The 13,873-nt window shown below is 44.2% G+C and overlaps 1 protein-coding gene across 1 annotated transcript; it reads left to right on the top strand.

Moving 5' to 3' along the window:
* Nucleotides 1-5,100: 5,100 nt before the first annotated feature.
* On the top strand, nt 5,101-13,518 carry prdm1c (PR domain containing 1c, with ZNF domain; the record flags this gene model as incomplete). Its single annotated transcript, XM_080048420.1, has 7 exons — nt 5,101-5,127; nt 6,605-6,865; nt 8,348-8,467; nt 9,500-9,752; nt 11,278-12,311; nt 12,432-12,560; nt 12,931-13,518. 7 exons carry the CDS (start codon nt 5,101-5,103, stop codon nt 13,516-13,518), a joined length of 2,412 nt encoding a protein of 803 aa, XP_079904546.1.
* Nucleotides 13,519-13,873: the final 355 nt, after the last annotated feature.

Genomic DNA, 13,873 nt, shown 5'->3' with positions numbered 1-13,873 from the left:
TTTACTCACATTTGCACCTGAAATGGAAAACAGGAGGGACATGAAGATGTAGAAAGACAAATTATACACTTGCTTTTATTTTTGCTTTCATTAAGTTCATATTGCTGCCGTCATGTACGTCTGACCTCAGTGGAGCTGTCAAAGGCTGGGAGGGGAGGGGAGGTGGGGGGGGGTTGCATGTGCATATGAGTGATTTCTCGACCACAAGCTGAATAGAGTGCATGGTGGTGCACGGTATAGGAAATCACTTAAGGTACAATGAAATGGACAGGGAGGCTGGCAAGGTTGACAGGCTGATAGGTAGGGAAAAAAGCGAGGGTGACACAGGATGAGGACACGGGGCCTGTGGCGACAAGACAGCTGTGACAGCATGTGAAATATTTCTCCCAGAGTCGGCCCGTAAAACTTTAGAAAAAGGTGGAGGATGCGTCAAACATTTTACCCGTAATGGGTTATAAAACGGGCTCTTTCTCGGGCCATCTCTGCCAAAGAGCATTGTCCTCTTCCCTGGGGGGGAGGGTACGGAGCTGTTGCCTTTAGTCCCACTGTGAGAAATGTCCCTAGGCACGTACAGGCTCAAGCATGGAAATTACAGGGCTTAAGATACCTATACACCGTCTACAGAGGCCCCAAAGGCACCCTTAGCTTCCCCGAACACAAGCTGCTCTCTGAATTCTGGTTTATTGAAGAAAAAAAATCCCGGTGACCAACTGTATCTTGTTCTTACTGTAATGTTCCCTTTGCATATAAGTTATTGTCAAAGCAATCCATCACCCTTCACACAAAGAACACAAGACACTGAGATATTCCTTTCTGAGATTTCGGCCTCTATACTGCAGTGCAATGGAGGTGTGTGAAATGTTGATAAAAGCGTTTACTTCTTTGAAAAATGATGATTCAGAAATTCTAGACCAACTGCATCTGTTTTGTTTGATAAAAGACTATTGTGACCACTACCCTGGGTTAATCCACAAGACACAGGGTATCACAGTTTTGTAAGGGGCTTTTTCTTGAAAGGAAAGAGTTGGTCCACAGAAAACTGTTGATGGTGAGGTCTGCGGCTCAATTTGAGTTACAGAGAAAGCTCTATAAAAAGTATCTCTTGAGTCATCTCAGAGCCTGGTAACCCAAAACCAAAACAAGTCAAACCAAAACTCTTTTTACGCATCGGCATCGGTACCACCAGAACAAATTGAGATAATAGGCCTTAATCCCTTTTTCTCGAGACCATGTAACTTATTATTAGAAAGAAAATGCATTGTTGCTCAATTCAATTCACTCAGCCTTTTCCAGTATCCTTTTGTGGTAGATAATTGCAGCACTGGCGCAACTGCGTACAAAGCCAATGTCAAGACACAAATTTGGCAAGTAAAAAATATTTTAACATCAGTTTTTTCGTCCCTTTAAGGAATCTGCTTCATAAACATACGGTAAGGTATAAGGTAAGAGGGGAAAGGATCGAGCCGATATAACAGCAAGAAACTGAGGTTAAGTCTACTCTAACATACATTTCTTTCTTGTCACTTCTTACAATGCTAATTTAAAAAAAATATATATTATATTAATGTGTCTGCCACTGTCAGACAGTGAACTTGTTCTTCTTGTCTCACATAGAGGTAAATAACCCTTCCCTACACACTTGTTTTGGGGCGGTCATTTGCATGCCTCCATAAGCCTGCTCATCACCCTGCCAGTCGAAGAATGTCATGTCAAATATCACGTACAGTCCAAGCCAAACTTCCAACATATAAGCACTGGCTTATATGTGGTTACATATGGGTGGAGCCCACGTTCCAAAACATGTTGTCAATAAGTGAATTAAGTGTATTACTCACAGAGTACGTATGAGTAACATGTGTATTACTGAAGAAAAGGTTCAAATAGAGAGGAACAACAGAGGACGAGGAGGAGGAAGAGGGCTGAATAGAAGGTGATGACTGACATGGCTAAAGGCAAAGAGAGTGAGAGAGAAACGGCAAGAGAGGAGTGCATTTTAAATTACATGGTGGCTCACGTCAGCCGCCGTAATTAGTGGCTTGGTCAGGTGTGATGAGTTGGACAGGAAGCCTGCAGAGAAGACCGGCACTCTGCAGAAACCAAGGAGAGTATATGAAGACCAGAATCCACTTGACACATGGCAAAGCAAGAGGAACTTACCCACAAAGAGGAGAAGGTGGACCTGCATGGCAAATATGCATCTCTGAATGGAAAAGAGCTCACAAGACAATATTCATAATGTGCCACGTGTCAAGCACGCGCGTGGCTGGCGAGTCTGAAAAAATTCCGACAGTTCTTAAGCTCAGCTGGCTGGCAGAAGGCCAAGTCAAATGTTGCCTTTGGAGAAGAAAAAAAAAGAAAGGCAAGAGCAGACGGGGGTGAAAGCCGGGCTAGATAAAAACGTACAGCATGACTCAAGTATCAACACACATTGTGGATCTCTCCCCCGCCGAGCAGCACAGAAGGACATCTGGACACAAGTCTCCTGAAAGGGAAACACTGGGGGGAAGAAAAACTAGCCATATTCCAATATTTTATTTCTATTTTGGCACAGTTTTATGTCACAGCCTCCTGCACTGTTCAGTAGCAGAGCATAGTAATGTGGAAGAGTTTTTGAAAGATGGGGATACATGTTCAGCATATACTGTGGTAAAAATGTATTGAAAGAGTTAGAAGGAAGACAAAAGGAAGAAAAATGCAGAGGACCACCAGAAGGAGACAGAAGGTCTTATTTTATAAGAAATTCATACTTATTTGAACTTTCAATATTCTACATATTCTCTAAGCAGTAATACAATGTATAAGCCGCCCACTCTCACATTGTCTCAATATTGTACTTGTGTGTTTAATAGAAAGTACCCTATATTCTTATTATTGTCGATTTCAACCTGCAAAACAAGTAAATAGAATAAAATTGATAAGATAGATGGATAATTTTTTTATTACAGACTCTAAGTCCAGATAATACAAAAGAACATAAAACAATACAAACAGCGACGACAACAACAACAACATACAAGGTTGTCTAGCAACCCCCTATTAAAAGACACTTATACCAGTGTTTCCAGAGCAGTGATGTGTAACGTGTGATAAATCAGCATCTATTTTGATAATTGTTTATGTCATTTATAGGCAAAACGAGGGACATCTTTTGGGTGTAGGGCTGTTGAAGACATGTGCTGACATCACCTTGTGCTGTTATTGTGATGTTTCATCAACTAAACAATACAAATAAATAAATAAAAATCTCCTTAATAATCGATTGAAAAATTATCGTTTGTTGCAGACTTCATTTAAAAAAAATGTTTTGCCATCTATATGTTCTTTTTGTTGACGTTCCACGATCGTACAGTTAAGAATTCCTCTGAGAAAAATCGTGAAATATAAAGAATTGTGATCAGTTTCACACAATTCTGTCTTACGTATCTAACCTCTGAAGCTCAGCTCATGTATCCCATATTCAGTCATATGAAAAAGTTTGGGAACCCCTCTCAGCCGGCAACATTGCACTGATTTGTTGAACCATGTACAGATACACAATCTGCAGCCAGATGTTCTTGCAGGTCTTTGGAGGTGATCTTTGGGTTGTGTGCAACCATTCTCACAATCCGCCGCATATGCCGCTCTTGTACTTTTCTTGGTCTGCTAGACCTGGGTTTAACTGCAACTGTGCCTGTGTCCTTCCATTCCCTGACAACGTTCCTTACAGTAGAAATTGACAATTGAAACCTTTGGGAAAGCTTCTTGTAGCCTTCCCCTAAACCATGATAATGAATAATCTTTGTTTTTAAGATCTTTTGGGAGCAGTTTTGATGATCCCATTCTGTCTCACTTCAGCATAGTCAAAAAGAAGTGCAACTTGCATTTAGGCACCTAAAATACATTTTCTCATGATTAAACAGACATGTCTATGAGGTTCAAGGCTTAACAACATAATCCAACCAACTTTGTGTTTAAAGTCATCAGTTTTACATGCTGTTACAGGCATTAAAATCAACAAAACCACAAGGGTACCCATATTTTTGCACAGCCAGTTTTTCACATTTTATTTTATTTCATACAACTAAATACTGCTTTTCAAAAAATCTTTGTTTGGAAAACATCCCAGTACTTAGCTGTTCCTGGTAAATTAAAGACATACCACTTTTATCTTTTTTTTGTGAAAGCAGAGTCAATTATAATGCCGGCTGAGAGGGGTTCCCAAACTTTTTCATATGACTGTAAGTGAGTCAAACAGGCAACACTAATACATGACATGGAAATATTTCGGTCTGCAGCTGCTGCAGTGACGAGGAGTTGGATATTGAGTTTCTTCATATTCAATAAGTGTCACTTTACTTCACTGGATTAAAGTCAATTTACATTTCAGTTTATCAAAATGTAATTTTCTTTTAAACACACTATCATGGACGATAGACCAAGAATTGCTGTCGTCATCTTGTGTGTGTGTGTGGTTTATGGTGGGACAATATGGTAAGCTCCATGACCTATGCCACAGCAAAAGCTTAAATAGAATTCATTTGAATAGAACTGAAATGACTTTTTAGAAGAAAAAAAAAATCCTCCTTTCTTGCTTTACACTACACAAGCAACAATGTGACCTCATCTCCTCTGTGCTCTCGAACTTCCGAAAACACAACACAGGTACACACTAAAGATGGAGTGGGTGTCAGAAAATGAAGATGTATTTGTCTGATCCGGACATAGCTGTGTGACAGCCAGTGCAACCCCCCCTGGAGAAAGCCTCACGCCTCGGGGCAAGAGAGTGACACACACACATACACACACACACACACACACACACACACCTAACTACACGCACATACACACAAACACTCTCCAAGGAGGAGTCATGGGGCACAGGGGGGAGGAGGGGGAGGGAGCACAAGAGGAAAAGGGAGTGTATCTCTCTCTCTTGCTGTCTCAAACACACACTCACACACTTGGAGGGTTCAGTCGCACAGTCGGTCCCACACAGGTACACAGGATACTGAGGTTGGCTGATAGACTGTGAGCGAGAGAGAGAGGACAAGACACAGAGAACAGCCACCGGTTGCTCACAGGCACTCACGCTTTCAGAGGAAGGCGCTGACAGCCTGCCCTATGTGTGGCTCCTCTCAAGGCTTCACAGTAAGTGTGCATCATCCTTCTCTTATCTCAATGATACAAATGTGTACCAGAGCTTAAGTTAATTATTTTAATTAATAATAAATATGGAGTAATATTTCAAACAACTAATGTTTTTATTACATTTTTTCTCAATTGCCTTATCTATTCATTTATTTTTTGGAAATTGAGACACTGTCCCGTGGAAAACGTAATGTCAAAGTGAGGTGAACAGTGCTTTCTAGACCTGTTACGCGTCAATGTGAGATCCCCAGCTGTGGGCCTTTGACTCATGTCTTGATTTTCAGAAAATATTTTATGCTGTGTCACCCGGTTCGGTGGTTTCAGAGTGAGCTGTCACACTTGTGACAGTCATTCCGAGTCAGCTGTGGTGACACACTTCAGAGAACAAGAGGGTGAAACGATGTCCATAAATCTCATCTCGTTGCACTTTTATTTTGAATTCCTTGTCTTGTTTTTTTTTCTCCCATGGAAAAAAATTGAGATATTTTGTTATTGTAGCATATGTAAGGTAACTTCTGATTCATTAAAAACATTTAGTAATAAAAACATCAGAAGTGGAATGACAGTCTCTTTACAGAAGATCTTTTTACAAGTAATTGTGCAGGATTTGGGAAGTGCATGCCATTCAAGCCTGATTTTAAGTGAGCTTTACATTTTTTCAGTTGAGTTTGTTCTCACTTCAGGAGGGTACATACAGTATATCACATGAGTGCTTACCTACTATTACCAACCACAGACCTTATCTATTGCTAACTCAAAGACCAGCTGATGAGCCTGAAAAAGGAAGTTCAGAGAGGACACATCTCCTGAGCATTGTCTTCTAATCAAAAGTCCTCTATCTTCTTTCTTTTTTACACTTCACTAATTCACCGTTTCATCCCATCAGTCGGAGGGGAACTGAGCCTTTGTCAGGGACCAGGTACCTGACTACATTCTTCCCGAGAAGGGAGAGACAGACAGAAAGAGAAAGAGAGCTTGGAGCTGGCTTAGAGCCAAGTCCCAGTCAGTTCAGAGGAAGTCTGGTCGATTCACTAGGAGTGCTGATTTCCTTGTGAAAGTGGTGCTGCTCCGGGGACTGACGTGCACAGGAACCTCCCTTATAGCCCAGGGCTTGTGATTTTGGAGAGTCACAGGATGTATGGGACAGTGGGGGCAATGGGGCAGCAACACGGAGGTTACACTTTGAAGTTTGTTTGTCCGGTAGTAGCAATGGAGGATGGGAAAGTTACATTCTCCTCCTCAACGTCCCCAACTTGGTGCTGCCTCCTCTGTGTCACATCTTGCAGTCCGGAGTCTAATTTTAGCTCCATTCAAAACTTAAAAACAACAGCTGTTGTTTTTGTATTGTCTATGTTATTTCCCTGACATTTTGACATAAAAAGGAAAAAGTTGCCTCCTGCAAAAAGAAAAAGAAATAAATTGAAATGGGGGAATGACAAACATGTTTCTCTTCTTTATCTCCCCATATTTGCCACAGGCCTCCTCCTCTCAGTGCACCACAGCCATGTTAACCTCAGAGAGCTCACCGCAAAGCTCAGCGATCATCACAGCGGCTATGCCACACACAGCGGACGTAACCATGACATTGTGGAGAGAGGCCGACTTTGAGGAGAAATGCACCTATATCGTGAAGGACCAACCTCTTGAGGAGGATTCTGAAAGCAGCGGCGGCAGGACCCGAGCTGAGCGATCCTTACCCAGAAACCTGGCCCTGAAGCGCTGCCCCGACTCTGCAGAGGTACGCAGAAAAGCAGATATTTTATTGTTTGCTAATTTTTCAAATTGTCTAGGGAAGAAAAGTTTTAAGAAGTTGCTGGCATCCTTTAAAACATTTTTCTTAAATGCTGTACAAAAAGATTGAAATCCCAATAAATCATAGAGGTCTGTAAGCATTCACCACAGTGTGCTGTTTATGTTTTGTGTATATTTGAGGGACTCTTTGCGTCACTCCAACATCCTTCCATCCACTCATCCATCCTTAGACGGGAAGCACTTGACATGTTGTTGTCTAATTTCGGCCTTTCCTCTCTGCTATGTAAGCGTCGAGGCCCTAGAGAGAAAGGCGAGCCCCTCAGCACACAGCCTGAGGTCCCTATGATTAGTAGCTACCTCGGATTCCTAACCCTTTGTCCCAGCACACAATTAGCCCGTAAAGCAGAGCACCTACTACTGGGACCCACTTTACGGATAACGCCATAAACAATGTTCCGGATTAAGTGTGTCGCAGCAATCTAAAGTGGAGAACATTTATGTTTAACTGGATGACCAAGGGCTGAGAAATCGCAGGTAGCGTTGTAAATGCATGAAAAAAGACTAACCAAGTAGAGTATTCATGAAAGGAAACATTCGGTTTCCTTATGCAAGATTAAGGGTTAAGCCTGTGTAGATGAAAGATTGTGGTCAGGCAAGATCAGAGGAAGAAGCCTGGGCGTCTGCAGCGAAATACCTGTAGCACCACTTTGACCTTGTAATGAGGTCTGTCTGAAGTCTGGTTGACACCAAACAGCAGGAGAAGATACAGTAATGTGTCTACACAATGGGCACCTCAAATGGAGCCAACAGACAAAGGCAACTAAAGCAGGGGGGAAAACTAGCAGGATAAACCAGAGATAAACTCTATGGAGCATGGAGAGCAACGGCTGATCCAAGGACATACATCATGCCAAGAGATGAAAGAGAGAATACAGTACCATTGCTTAGGGGGATTTGAACAAGGTGCAAGGCTTAAGGTATAGTTGACTAGTCGGGGTGTGTCCGTGTCACCTTATCCTCTCTTCCACACCCTGGAGGCTTGAGACAGAGGGGTGAGTTTCACACCTGAAGGTAGCGGAACAAGAACCCAGGCAATTGGCTTATGAAATATTCAGCATGTGAAAGAAACAAAAGCATTCTGTCCAAGCCTCACAACATTCACACTTTCTCTGTGAAAGATTTGCCATGACAGCCAATATATAATAAAAACAGCCAGTCGATTCTTATTTCCTTTTTTCGAGAAGGTAGTGATTCTCGGGGGACAATTTTCCAGTGAATTTACGTGGTCTTTTTTTTTATTGCCAAGAAAAAAGCAGGTAATGGAAAATAAGATAAGACGTAGACTGTGTTCCCAAGCATCTCAGTCCTCTAATTATTTGACTCCGAGTGGGTCCGGCTGCCTGCTCAGGTCTCCAATTTGTGAACCACTCTGTCGTTTGATGGTTTCACGTCCGCCTTTCTTTAACAGGTTCTTAGGGTGACCAGTAAGGAGCTGATTCCAAGGGGGACGCGTTTCGGCCCTCTGGTGGGTGAAAGCTACACCGATGAAACGTTGCGGACAGACTGCGACAGGAAGTACTTCTGGAGGGTAAGTGGGCTGCATGTGACTCTCTGGATTTGTGTAGTCGCATGTGAAATTCATCTGTGTGTGTTTCAAAACTGTTCACATCCTGTATCTCCATCTGGAGAGGCCGCCGTGGCTGTGGCATGGCACGAATTAGCAGTTGTGGTCAATGTCTGACATCCTGTGAAAGTTTTGACTTCGTTTTGCCAGTGCTTTGGGTGTCTTTAAATGCTGCTTCATCAAGTGGGTTTAAATGTGCACACACGGTATATGTGTGTGTGTTTGCCTGTGCTCTGCGGGGTCACACACACACACACACACACAGCTGTTTGGTTTCAGTGACGCAGCGGTTCTCCTCGCTCCCCGCTTCTCTCGGCAGTGGTATCACTGCCAGTAAGCACACCATACACATGTCCGCACTTCTCCAGAATCACAAACTCTCACACTGACTAAGCAAGGAAGTGGCTTCGAGCCTGAGAAACTGTTGTGTTACAAACCAACAGCATCAGGACATCTTCCATTACACACACAAGCGCCCTTTGCATGTCTACAGTTTAGAGTCAGCAACCTTGAAAACGTGCAGTACTGACCAAAACTTGCGGCAGCCATAACACAGACTGTATGGTAACATTGCAGCCATGACTCAAGCAACAGCACAGCTTCAAAAAGAGCAGAACACACAAAGAGCAGTGTTATAGGCCCAAAGAGAGTAAGGGATAACCGTTTAAAGAAGCTTAATTTAAACTGCTTTCTGAAAGGTCAGCAGATGCAGCAATGACTCCACCACAAAGCCGATAGGTGAGAATATTGGTGGGTGGTAGAGTATACTCAATACTACAATCCAGTCATAGAGTGAAATTTCTTATTTGATGCTGCTCTCGTATCTGGAGATGACTTGTGTGCTAAAAACTCAATGCGTACCGATCTCAGCTGAAAGAACACACAGTGTTTACCATAAAGGCATCAGAAAACCAGTGTCATCATGGTTTCAGATACAGAGCATGTCACAATGTCAAACTGAATTATGTCCCATCTTGTGTCTGGTTCACACTCTAGGTCTTCTTGGAGGGGCGTTTGCACCACATCCTGGATGGTTTGAACGAGGAGCGGAGCAACTGGATGCGTTTTGTCAACCCGGCCTGCACTGTGAAGGAGCAGAACCTGGTTGCGTGCCAGAGTGGTTTGGACATCTACTTCTACACCATCAAACCACTTCAGCCGGGCCAGGAGCTTCTGGTTTGGTACTGCCCCGAATTCGCCCAGCGCTGCAACTACCCTCCACTTGGCCAACTTGCTATGGACAGTATTGGTAAGTATGTGAGAGTAGAAGTAGCGGTGTCCATTTAAGGACTGGGTGTTTCTGGAGACCTCGAGGTAACAGAAACCATTCTTCTTCTGCCCACAATTTGAGACATATCTGTTGTGTACCTACTGTCACCGTGGAGTAAGGCTCCCAATCAAAGGGCCTGTCGACTGACACACACTTTGTGTGGGTGTTTAAGGAGTTGCTCAGTCACACCCACAGACCTTTTGTTAAAGCAGGGCACAAAGGAGGAGGAGTAGAGTCCTGAAAGCAGAGAGGTTTTGTTTCCAGGTGAAGCCATAGTACCTGAGTAAGATGAGACCAATTTCAGGGCTTTGGGCAATGTTTCAGTTTCCCTTTTTTTTTATAACTCCACATAGAAACACAGCTGTCAGCTCTTTGACACACCAAGCATTTGGCTTTCATTCACAAACACAATGAGTGCACATGCTAAGCAGAGAGACCGCATGCACACACCTAAACACTAATTCACGCGCACACTCACACACAAGAGGCAGCCCCAAGGTGCTGACAGCCTTCTGGCACGACTCCCCTTATTTATTTGGCTCTTAAGGAGGAAGAGAGGTAGGAAGCGCTCCAGTGACTACTTAAACTTCCTGACAAGGCAACCCACTGACAGATTGATATCTCTCTGAGTGTCGGCTGTTTGTTTGCTGAGAGCTGGCCTCTCTCTCGAGTGGGGGGGAAGGGTAACCAAGGGGAGCACACAGTAGATAAGGGTTGCTCTGTGTTTGTGTGGGTTGATGCTAATCGTGTCCAAATGTAGGTGAAATGTACACGCATGCTTCTTTATTTTGTCTTCCTCTGTTTGTCAGCTCGTTCCCATTGTCTGTTCTTGAGTAAGGTCATTTAAGCAGAATCTCTCCTTTTGGCTTTCTGGGTATTAGGGGGGAGGATTTGCTCAGATGAAAAGCAGATTTGGACCCAGATTTAATAAATGTGACCAGTCAGGATAACTCAGTGGAAAGATATTATTCATAGCGGTCAGTTGATGTGTTGTGACTAGAATAGTTTCCACTCCTTTAAGCATCTTTTAGGATTATTTATGTCTGGGGGTAAAACCGCGGTTCATCAGTCACTTCGAGATAAAAAGAAGTTTCTAATCCTGTGTATTCCTGACCTGCTTGTGTTGGAAACTGGCCAGCACTCTAATGCAAATAACACACAGTACCCCAGTAAATTCATGCTATCTGGATCCCGATCAGGAGCCTATTGTTTCAAATGCGGTGTCCCCTTTCATAGGGCAAGTCTGGGAGACAGTACACAGACAGGCACACACACCTGATTAAACCACACATGGTTATCTTTTCATCTTCAAAGCATAAACCAACAGGTTGGACTGAAAGCGAAGATGCACAGTTATTTCAACAAGGAACTCATGTGTGTGATTACATTGTTTTTGCGTGTGTACGTGTAACTCAACTGAATGATGATGCTGTTACTACTACTGTATTGTACAGTTGTGTCTAAAAAATTATTTCACCTGTTTCTGTGTTTATTTGGCCAACAGATCAAAGTCAAGCTCCAGAGAAGACAACAGGGAAACGCGGACACAGCGTCTCTGAAATCCTCAGGGACGAGTCTTCCAAATCTCTGACGACCTGCCCCAGACGTCTGGACAGTCCTTTGTCTCAGACCAACCTTTCTGCAGTTTTTCCCCTGTGTCCTCGTGTTGTATACCCGACACAGCCACACTCAGACTCCATCCATGGCCACAGATATACAGCTCTACCACCTCTGCCATCCTGTAGTCCTCCAGCGGCCAAAAGGCCTGCTTTCAGGAGCCCCGCCGCCTCCAGTTTGCACTTCACATTCCAGCACAGTCAAGGCCCTGTTATAAACAAACCTTACCTAGAGCCCTCTGTGCCTGATCGTATTCATCCAGCCCGGAGGCATCCTTCCTATCTACTGCCACCCTTCTCATTTGGCATTAATAGCATTCTACCTCATTCTTACCCTTTTTACATTGACAGACTGAAACCTCACTTAACACTCTCACCTCATTTACTGAATTTTGATGGCTACGCACACTTCCCCCATCCACTGGCCAATGGACACAAAGACTCAACACTCACACTATCCAACACCAAACAAGACCTCATTCCTTCGCCGACAGGTGAGCACAAAGACAATAAGGACCTCGTATCCAAAAGGAAAAGCTACCTCAGGAATCCTTCAGAAGACCTTAGGGATTTCAAACACTGTCCTCCCAGCAATGTATGCGCAGACTTCACTGTACCCGCTGCATGTGGTGCCTCGTCCATGGTCACCGCGCAGAGTCGCAGAGCGCTGCCTTCCGCTGCGCCTGGAGCATGCTCGCCACCAGTGGGCATGGCCGCCGCCTTTTCAGACTGCCTCCCTTCCAAACCTACCTCTGCCACTCAGAGCAATACTGAGGACGCAGTGGACCTCAGGAAAACCAAACAAGGTGGGCAGATTATTGGCTTCAAGACCCTGTCGTACCCCCTCACCAGGCAGAATGGAAAAATCCGGTATGAGTGCAACGTCTGTGCAAAGATCTTTGGGCAGCTGTCCAACCTCAAGGTTAGTTCCTCTTCATCACATTTGAGAAGAAAGATGTCCAAATGTACTAACCACTATGGTCCTCTTGAGTTTGAAAGAGTGAATGACTGTAAATGCTCATCTCTGACATGGTGTCCTCAGGTCCATCTGCGAGTGCACAGCGGGGAGCGTCCCTTCAGGTGTCAGACCTGCAATAAGAACTTCACCCAACTGGCCCACCTGCAGAAACACTACCTGGTGCACACAGGAGAAAAGCCTCATGAATGCAAGGTACAGTATATGGCTACAACAATACAAATATCATTTTTGGGAAATATTTTTAACACTTGTAGTTTTGATATGTAGCTGGAGCCAGCAGTCAGTACGCCTAGCTTAGCATAAAGACTTTAAACTTGGAACACAATTATTTCTTGGCCTTCTCTGCCGTTTACCTTGGAACTGATCCTGGCAAAGAAATGGTCTAGGTGGCATATAACCGCTCCATAAGACCACAACTAAGTGTTTTTTGCATTCCAACAAGGATATAAAGATGCTTAAATGTGAGAAAATCTTCCTTAAACTTGGTATGTGACACATATTTTCGTGACGTTACAATATCAAGATCCAAAAACACATTCTCCTTGGTTGTGTTTTAATACAGGTGTGCCACAAGCGATTCAGTAGCACTAGTAACTTGAAGACCCACCAGCGGTTGCACTCGGGGGAGCGGCCTTACACGTGCAAACTCTGCCCCGCCCGCTTCACGCAGTTTGTCCACCTCAAGCTGCACAAACGCCTCCACACCGGAGAGCGACCTCACAGGTGCCCTCGCTGCCCCTGTGCTTATCTACACGGCTGCAGCCTACAGGTGCACCTCCAAGGCTTCTGCCCTCTCTCTCCGTCTGCCTCCCGCCGACACTCGCCCGAGGAGCTACACCGGGTCAACGTCGAGATCGAGAGGTTCGATGTGAGCGAGGCGGCAGAGCAGCTGGAGGCCATGGCCGCGGAGGCTGAGATGGACAAGGGGAACGTTACCAATCTGATAAAGAAGATGGAGACTCGTGCCTCTGGCCACCTGGATGGCGCCAGGGAAGAGACTGATCTGACTTACTTCTACAAAGCAGTAACGGAGCGCTCTGCTGTTCAGCTGCATCATGGCCACCCTCTACCTCTACAGCCAACCAGCATCAAGCTGGAGTCAGGCTGCATATCGGAGCCCGAAGACAGCCTTGCTAATCCAGCCATATAATCCTTACAGGTCAACCTAGCAGCAGCTGTCTGCTACTGCCCTATTTGAAGTAAAGCCTTATCTCAATCATAGATGGCCTTGCCCATACTCTACACAGGATGTAGCGTGGGAAGAATCAAGACTTTATATACCAGCATGGCCTGGGAGCATTGACTTGATTGATTTAATGTATGCATCTATGTTAAATTATTTGGTTGCTAATGTTGATCTAAAATGTGTAAAAACTGTGATTTTTGATCATTTTTTTGTATTTGTTTTGTATTTCTGGAAAATGTTCATGGCACCACAACTAAACGTGATTATAAACAAAGGTTGTCTTCTTCTGGTGGTTTCACTGAGTGTTTCTGTTTGCGTG

This window comes from Ammodytes marinus (assembly GCF_949987685.1).
Source record: "Ammodytes marinus genome assembly, chromosome: 19".
Classification (NCBI taxonomy): Eukaryota; Metazoa; Chordata; class Actinopteri; order Uranoscopiformes; family Ammodytidae; genus Ammodytes; species Ammodytes marinus.
The sequence above is the reverse complement of the archived record's forward strand: the minus strand, read 5'-3'. Positions and strand labels throughout refer to the sequence as shown.